This window comes from Hemibagrus wyckioides, linkage group LG11 (genome assembly GCF_019097595.1).
Source record: "Hemibagrus wyckioides isolate EC202008001 linkage group LG11, SWU_Hwy_1.0, whole genome shotgun sequence".
Taxonomy (NCBI): domain Eukaryota; kingdom Metazoa; phylum Chordata; class Actinopteri; order Siluriformes; family Bagridae; genus Hemibagrus; species Hemibagrus wyckioides.
The window spans coordinates 21,500,235-21,508,690 of NC_080720.1; the positions used below are offsets into that span (position 1 = coordinate 21,500,235).

Sequence of the window (8,456 nt, forward strand, 5' to 3'; positions counted from 1 at the left end):
AATATCCCATAGCATATTGAATGTATGTGGTTAGATGTGCCTTGTGGATAACTTTAAAATGAATGAACTGGTGGTTAGAGTTCGTGGATGCATGAAATGTATTAACCCACACTGTATCCAATTCAATAGTTCTATTAGAAGGGGGCAGATCTAACAACGCTGCTCTGGCTTTAGAAAAACAGAAGCAACATTTAAGATTACAGAAACAAAGGTAAAAAATAAAACACTATTCCTGTGCTTGGTACATTTACATTTCTGGCATTTGGCAGATGCCCTTATCCAGAGAGACTTACAGTTTATCTCATTTTTATACTGAGCAATTGAAGATTAAGGGCTTTGCTCAGGGGCCCAGCAGTGGCTGCTTGGTGATTCGAACACACAGCCTTTCAAAACAAAATAAAAAATCTTGCAAACAAATTGGTGAAATCAACTCTTTTTCTATTTGTTTCTGCAGAGAGTGTCAGCAAGGACTGAACCGTTTTGTGACCGTTTTTGAGAGCAGGATAAAGGACCAGTGATACCATTTAAAATTAGGGCAACACTATCCACTTTTTATTTTACTTCTTTATTTTAAGTATAGACCACTTAATGTGGGGATGCTTTTTGTTCCAAATATATTTTAGCAAAGAATATCTCAAATTATAGGCATCAAAATATGCCTTTTAGAATAATTTATTTTCAATCCCGACAGTGTGCCATATTTATAGCATTGCAGATCAGATAAAATAATAATGTATCATCTGCATATAGAGAAATAAAGTGGATTGATAATTGAAGTAATAAGTACTGAATAAGTACTAAGTACTATAATAAGTACTGAATTGAAGTAATAAGTTTACACTGTCTAACATCCTGCTCCAAAGGTTCTGTTGATAGATTGAACACAAGGGGGGAAAGAAGGCACCCCGGTCTCGTGCCTCTACAAATGTTAAAAGAATCCGAGATGAGTCCACCAGTAACTATCCTGGCCATGCGATTAGTGTGTATAGTTTGTATCATTATAATACACTGGTCACCAAAATGAAACTTTTTCAATGTATACCAAACAAATAGCTCCATTCTAGCCAGTCAAAGGCTTTTTCGATGTCAATAAATAGAAGGCCACTGGGAGTATCTAATTTCCCTGATTCTGCAAAGATATGTTACATTCGACAATCATTGTCTGAAGCCAAATGTCCCGTAATAAATCTTCATTAAGCTGGGTCAATTAATTTACGCATCGCTGATTTTAGACGTCTGGCAATAAGTTTAGCATAGATTTTTATATTGTCTTTAATCGGGGAGATTGGTCTATAATTAGAGCATTTTGTGGCTAAAATAACATGATGGTCTGAATGCTAAATCACTGAATTACCAAATTATCGAAATGTAAACATACTGACAAGTAACTGATGGCATACTCTTTCAGAAACATTTTATTTTTTGTAAAAGTAGGACACAATTCTACATATTGGCATTCAAAATAAGCAACACTGCAAAACTGTAATACTGTTGGATTGTTGATTCAAGTCAGAAGGTTACTTTTACACAGAAAAATGTATTATGTATAATTAGATACTGGGTAGTTTTCCGGGCTCCTGATTCAGATTACTGGCATGAATTTCCTACATCCGAGGACTGGGGTTTATTTTTCTTAGTAGATAGTGTTTTGTGTTTTTCAAAAGTCTGCTTTAAACACAACTGGATGCTGTCTCCTCCAGCATCCTCAGTGCAAGCAGTGGTGTGGACACTACTAAACTACTAATAAATTGTAAATAAAATGTAAATATGGCTGTAGTGATGGCACTGCGGTGTTTTTTTTTTTTATAATGACTTAAACACTCAGAACACTTAGTGTGTATGAACACTAGCTAACTAACACTGCAAGCTATGTGGCTAATACTAACCCTGACTGGCTATAAAATGGCGGATTATCCACATAAAACAGTGCATCATACACTCCATTCCTCAAGGATTACAGGAAAGACACTTTACAGATAGGAGGCGCTATAGCTTGAGATTATCTTTGTTATTGCTGCCCGAAGAAAAAGATGACTTCAGTTTTGTTTACGTTGGCTGTCTGACAGATTAGAAATGGCGAAATGACTTTAGGGCCCTGTTGAACGTCCATTTTCTGATGCTTGTTTATTTTGCTAAATGGATCTGTGCCCAGGCTATGTCTAATAGCAAACAGGGTTTATTTCGTTAGCATTAGCTCTCCGGACTAACATGGAGGAACCGTGGGATTTCGAGTTCCTCTCTCGCGTCGTTGACAGTTTAGTGTCATTTCTGGCCGAATTTGTGGACGACTGGCTGGCCAACGACATGAGAGTCGCCGTGTTCAAAATTCTTTTCAGCTGGCTCATCCTCAGTTTAATCGCCATACATTTCGCTTGGAAAGTTTACGGTAACACGGTGAACGATATGTACTACAGGCAAGGTGAGACTCCGGCTAACTAAGTGCATTGTGTTTTGCAAACATCTCAGTTATTCTCAATTATATACGTTTATTGAAACGTAGCTCAGCATGGTGGCCACTTGTGCAGTAACTGGCCAGCTGTCTTATAGCAAATAGCCAGTATATTGATATTATAGACAGGACCAGCTTTGTGTAAGTGATGAAAAATCCAGCTTCTCTGCCCAGCTACCAAAACCCAGAGCTTCTCAAGCTGGTAGCCCATCATTGCTAGCTGGTAAGTTATTTTCTTCTTTCTATTTGCCTTACTGTTGGTTGTGTAACTTTCTTTAAAGCAATTTGTCTCCTATGTTGTACTAGTCATAGTAATACAGGTAGCATTTTTTTTTTTTTTTTTTGGTAGCTGGTCAGAACAAGCTGGATTTGTCTGAAGGGAGGGCAAAGCTACACGCTTTTCACATATAAAAAGACATAAAAATATAAGGTTTTGGTTTTCAGATCAGATTCTTTGCAGTCAGCAAATGTTTTCAAGCAGGTTGTTTGGAGCTTTGGTGAAACTAGTGTTTGTTACAACAGTACACAGAATGGGATGAAGAAGAGGTTGGGCTGATTTCTTTCTAGCCCAAACTCTGATATTTAAGTGATTATACAGAGTGAAACACTCCCTAGGTATAGTTTTGATATTCATTTGGGCTGATATATCATTTTGATGAGAAATCCTTAAAATGTTATTAGGGGTGGTTAAGAAGGCATGCAGCACAGGTGTAAAAGATATGGATGATGATGATAATGCTAATGTGAAATGATGAGGAGAATTATTTACTGTTATCATCATCATCATCATCATCATCATCATCATCTTTCTCCACCCCCAAATACCCCTGAAGAAAGGTAGACAGGCTAAACACACATTGTCCATTCAAAATACAAATCATACAAAAGGATAAGATGACAAAACTGTCCGTTCTGTAAGGTTTTACAAATATTCTGTTTACCATGTGTGTATTTGGAGGAAACATGAGATGAACTTGCATAAAACATTGAAATCACAAATGCAGCTCTGTATTTGCCTTTGTATGGGTGTCATTCTTATTACGCCATTATGTCAGTTAGACCTTATGACATAATCATGCCAAAGGCTTAATAGTTTCATTGTTGCTATAGTCATAGGTATTAGATTTTATCATAACCATCTCATATCATAACTGTCTCAAATGACAATTGCTGTTCTCTTCATCAGTGTAATTTACAGACCTTAAAACCTTTCAGGTAAATTCTGGACTATACATATAAGAAATAGTTTTGGATTATTTGGCAATCATCATTCTTTTTCACTGATATAGGAACTGGGGGACAGAAAGGTGGCACACCAGATACAGCACCTCACCTGAGTGGATGGTAGGTGTCCAGACTTCTTTGCTTCCAGGTACACATATTCTCAAATGAAATGTATTTGTAATATTTATTTAGTTATCATGCACTACATGGCAGACCAATGATTCAATTTCAGCTTTTTCAACAGGTAATGGCATTTCTGGCTTCATTTACAAAGCGTGATCTTTTGCATTTATGCTTAAGTAAAGGTGCAGCATTAAACCTAGCATTGGTTTAATTATTCTAGCAACCAACATTTAGTGTAGTTTAGTTACTACTACAACTACTTTAAGGAGTATTGTTCCTTAAATATTGTCTGACAAAGTCATTCTTTTTTCTTTTCAGGGAGAATGCTGCCAGAGAAATCCTGAAGTCACACCATGAGTGATCAGACACCAGCAGGGTTCATTTTTTGGCTTGAGATGGGACCACGGTGAATAATATGACCCAAGGCTAACTGTAACTGCATTGCTGCAAGATGAAAAAAAAACAACAACCCAAAAATCATTCCAGAGATGCTCATATGAAGGCCTTGGGAGGGCATGGTGATATCCGTGGCACAATATTAATAAAAAAGGAACCAGTTTTGTGGCTTGATGAAAAGGATTCTTAAACTGATGTTTAAGACATCTAGGAACAATTTGATGGAAAGACTCTTTGTAATAAGTAAATTATTTGAATCCTGATATGGATTAAACTTCTTGTCCAATCTTGTACACACAGCAGTGAAGACCATATAGCTCTTCTAGTCTCGGCCTGCTCAGGTTCTGTGCAGAAACTATTACATTACCATTTATTTATATCAAGATATTTAGCATTACTTATTTTGCAGGCAAGTTCATTCCAGCTGAGATCAAATTTACCACAACAATATATCTAATTCTTAGTGAATTTGTTAACTATTTTACATTCAACAGATGACCCAGAAAAAAAACCCATTACAATGCAGTGCTGTCTTATAAGTCTTACCGAAAATACTGGGACTTCACCCTAAGTTTATTAGCAGCTCTTATTCTGTCCTTGACTGAATAAAAATAAAAGCAAGCATGTTCATAGGTGTATGCAAATAACTAATGTATTTGTCTGCACACTAACCAGGCGGTTGTTTTTGCAGAAGAACAGACTGTTTACCAAGTCACACATATGCATGTGCACTCTGAGTGAAAGATACTGACACACTGCTGTGGAAAAACAATAAAAGGTCATTCTTACAGAGGAGTTCTGTCATTATTCCCGGATTTGAAAAGTAGTTGTTTTGTGATGGTTGTTTACTGGTCATTTAGTAGGTGAATTTAGTACATTCACAATTTATCTTAAATCAGTTACACACTGAATATGTTATATATACAGAATTAATTGTTAAAACAATCATATGTAACATTTACCAAATTATGAAAATAACCTCTAATCTTAATGGCACTAGGAACATCCTGTTGGATGCTCTCACTCCTAATACACAGATCTACCTTTTATGCCTAAGCTTATTAAATCTCATAACAAGTGGATTAGTTACTGTGGTGATGCGGCAGAATCAGCATATGAACATCCATTACATTGGTACCTGTGAGCCCTGGCAGAAGCAACTTCTGTCCTTTGCAAAGGGATGAGAAAAATGTAAATGAATCATTGTTCTGAAGAAATCCATCAATGTCCAATCCTTGAATTTTGGCCTCTGTTTCTATGTTCCCATCACTAACTGCTCCAGCTGCTTCAGTTGGTCCATCCTGACCATCGGTTCCACCACTGAGGAACATGTTCCTGCTTCTTTCCTTTGCCCTGCTGAGTTCTAGCCCCACCCTTAGGGCTAGCTCTTGGTTCCTTCCACCTCTACCTTTCCCCAGTAGATGGACAGTGGGTTCACCTCCAGCCAGCAAGCATGTGGCATGCCAGCTTTCCTGCTGGCCCGCTTCCAATTCTTTCAATGTGCGACAAAGTTCCCAGCTTCCCACCCCAACCTCTGTCCCCAGTTTGAGAATCTGATCTCTGAGTTCTGTAGTCTCCTCCCCTGAGGAGCAGGCGAAGTGAGACAACAGACCATAGAATTGGGCCACAGCTTGGACATTTCCACACACCCCTGGAGATAGAATGACTGGTCGAAGGCCTAACTCTTGTGCTTTACGGCTGGCACACTCCAGAGCAATAGCGTTGGAGCCAATCACAGTGTTGAGAATGTTGATTTGCTGAGGTTGATCTTTCAGGCTGCTTCTCTGTTGGGAATCTGTTTGATTCAGAACCTCTTTCACAGATAATGGGAGAGTGGCAGAGAGGTTGTAGCGGTTCAGGATGGTCCAGACTGTCTCCAGTGATGTCTCACTCCATACTGTTGGACCACTGGCTATAAGATCTATTGGATCTCCAATGATGTCGGACAGAATCAGACCCACCACCTAAGAGAAGGGACAAAATGGAATTACATTCCATTTACAAAGTCTACAACCCTTTCTGTCATGCTGCCGTGTATCTACATTCATGGGAAAAGAAAGTACACCCTCATTCATTTCACTATCTTCTATTAAAAAAAATAGAATAAAAATAACAACAAAAAAATCCCACAACAGATCTCAATATGCAGTTTTTTTTCTGACCTTGATCTGAATTTTTTTGGGATGCCCACTTCTGGGAAGGTTGACAACTGTCTTAAAGGCTCTTCATTGTAAACAATCTTTCTCAAGTAAATTTCAAATTGTGTGAAGATATTGTCCTTTTAGAGGATATAAAAGCTAGAAGATCTCTTCTTAAATGCTTTGTGGCACTCTCCAGAATAGGGAGGAGGGATTTGTATATACAGTATATAAGTGGTCCCAAATACATGGTAAACACAACAAAAACCATGTGACTGAAACACTAGGTGGGCTGCATACAAAATTTAACCTAATATAACCTAAATGCAAACAGTGACTCATCTTTCAACATTGTGAGCAAACCACTGGCTAGATGTGACTTGCATGTAGACTTTTCTGAAATCAACAGTGGAAAATACATGACTCACTTGCATCATAAACAACAAGTCATATCTGTGAGACACTTCATCATTGCTGAAGTAATGGTAGTAAATGAATGAAAGACAAGTTCCAGGAGGTGTGATGAAAAAAACCACAACTTTATGGCTGCAATGCCAAGTATTGGATATGAATCTGAAGAAGCTTGGATTAAAAAGATTTCAATCTAATCAGTGTAATATTTACCATGTAATATGAATGTATCCTGTTCAATGGTTTTGTGAAAACAGTTACAAAGTCTTACCTGGGCAGGGTATGCGCAATGTGCCAGGCCTCCACCTTTTAACAGTGACAAAGCTCGCCTCACTGTGTTTAACTCCTGAATCGTGGCCCCTGCAGCTGCTAGACGACGTGTCACTTCCTGTTTTTCATGTAGCGTTACTGGAGGGACTGGAGCAGGTAATAAAGCCGAGCCGCCACCTACGAAAAAGGATATGCAAAACACATAAACTCCTACAATGTCTATTTCATCTGCAAAATTTTATAAAAATAATAAAGAGCATCTGGAACATATATTTAAAATAAAATTAATTATAAGTAGTAAAGATGATATGTACCTGATATGAGGACAAGCAGCAGATCTCTCTCAGTCAGGCTGCATGCTAATTCTCGGATGCTCTCAGCTGATCTTTGGGCATCTGTGTCTGGCAGGTTGTGTTTAGCTCCTTCCATCACTTTGATTTTACTGCTGCTGTCTAGCAGCATATTCCTGAAATTATAGAAAAGGTACATCAAAGGTCGTAAACACTGTGAAGTACAAGTAAATATCTGTCCTTAAGTATACACTGACCAGGCATAACATTATGACCCCCGTTTTTATTTTTAAAAAATACTAACAGAAATAGTGTCAATTATCTAAATCTAAAATAGTAAAAGCAGAAGAAACTTGTGCTTTTTATTCCAATTAATTATTTGTGAATTAATTGATTCATAATTAAAAGTAAAAGAAGCTGGGTTTTTTTCTCTAATAAATATTGAGCTGTGATCTAGATCCACCTTTTCCACCATAAAACACAATACATTCAACAGATACCTACAGCTTCCTGTGATGTTGCAGTGTTTCCTGAATTCCATGAGGCACACTAACTATCCCTCGAACCAGGTGATCTCCCACAATCCTCTCCGCTTCAGCAGCCATCCCCAGCACAGCCTTCCCGAAACCCACCAGATGCAGGTTATGACGAAGCTCAAAACAGTGCTCAGCCACGACCAGCTCATCGCCTCGACGCTGTAGAGCCCTGCGCACTGCGCTGTCCGGCTGCACTCCCTCTACAGCAGCAGCAAAGATGGCACGAGCTTGCTCTTCTACTGAACACATGCTTCTGACCCGTAGAGGGCTCCAATGAAGAACAGAGCGAGAGAGCGTTAGGACTCGGGCCATGGACCAATCGATTCATCCACGCTGACGGGTATAAGGATCCTCCTGATATTTTAAACAATAAAGGTAAAATTTAGAAATGTTTAAAACTAATCAGATGTATTATTACAGTGGTTGTGGAAACTGATGGTAATGTTAACACTTGGCAGTATGACACTATAAGAACTTGGACATTTCTGCACAACATCCACTACCTCAACTGGGTTTATATGCACATACTGCATATATTGCACAAATCTGCACTTTATTTATAATAATCATACTGTTCTGCCACTGATCTGTATTAACTAACCTTATTGCAAAAAGGGCA

General features: G+C 38.3%; 2 protein-coding genes across 2 annotated transcripts; one reads left to right on the forward strand and one right to left on the reverse strand.

Moving 5' to 3' along the window:
* The first annotated feature begins 1,993 nt into the window (after positions 1-1,993).
* On the forward strand, positions 1,994-4,982 carry tcta (T cell leukemia translocation altered). Its single transcript, XM_058403514.1, has 3 exons — positions 1,994-2,419; positions 3,739-3,793; positions 4,115-4,982. The coding sequence occupies exons 1-3, from the start codon at positions 2,209-2,211 to the stop codon at positions 4,155-4,157; spliced, it is 309 nt and encodes a 102-aa protein (XP_058259497.1). The 5' UTR covers positions 1,994-2,208; the 3' UTR covers positions 4,158-4,982.
* Positions 4,983-5,019: 37 nt separating this feature from the next.
* Positions 5,020-8,149, reverse strand: glyctk (glycerate kinase). Its single transcript, XM_058403513.1, has 4 exons — positions 7,806-8,149; positions 7,326-7,477; positions 7,013-7,188; positions 5,020-6,156 (listed from the first exon to the last, which is right to left on the reverse strand). Exons 1-4 carry the CDS (start codon positions 8,147-8,149, stop codon positions 5,275-5,277), a joined length of 1,554 nt encoding a protein of 517 aa, XP_058259496.1. The 3' UTR covers positions 5,020-5,274.
* Between the last annotated feature and the right edge of the window lie 307 nt (positions 8,150-8,456).

Excerpts from the sequence above, each read along its gene's own strand:
- tcta (XM_058403514.1), top strand. The coding sequence starts at position 2,209 with ATGGAGGAACCGTGGGATTTCGAGTTCCTCTCTCGCGTCGTTGACAGT. Across the intron at positions 2,420-3,738 it reads CGATATGTACTACAGGCAAG|GAACTGGGGGACAGAAAGGT; the intron begins GTGAGACTCCGG and ends TCACTGATATAG. Across the intron at positions 3,794-4,114 it reads GCACCTCACCTGAGTGGATG|GGAGAATGCTGCCAGAGAAA; the intron begins GTAGGTGTCCAG and ends TTTTCTTTTCAG.
- glyctk (XM_058403513.1), bottom strand. The coding sequence starts at position 8,149 with ATGGCCCGAGTCCTAACGCTCTCTCGCTCTGTTCTTCATTGGAGCCCT. Across the intron at positions 7,189-7,325 it reads GCTGCTTGTCCTCATATCAG|GTGGCGGCTCGGCTTTATTA; the intron begins GTACATATCATC and ends CCTTTTTCGTAG. Across the intron at positions 6,157-7,012 it reads ATTGCGCATACCCTGCCCAG|GTGGTGGGTCTGATTCTGTC; the intron begins GTAAGACTTTGT and ends CCCTTCTCTTAG.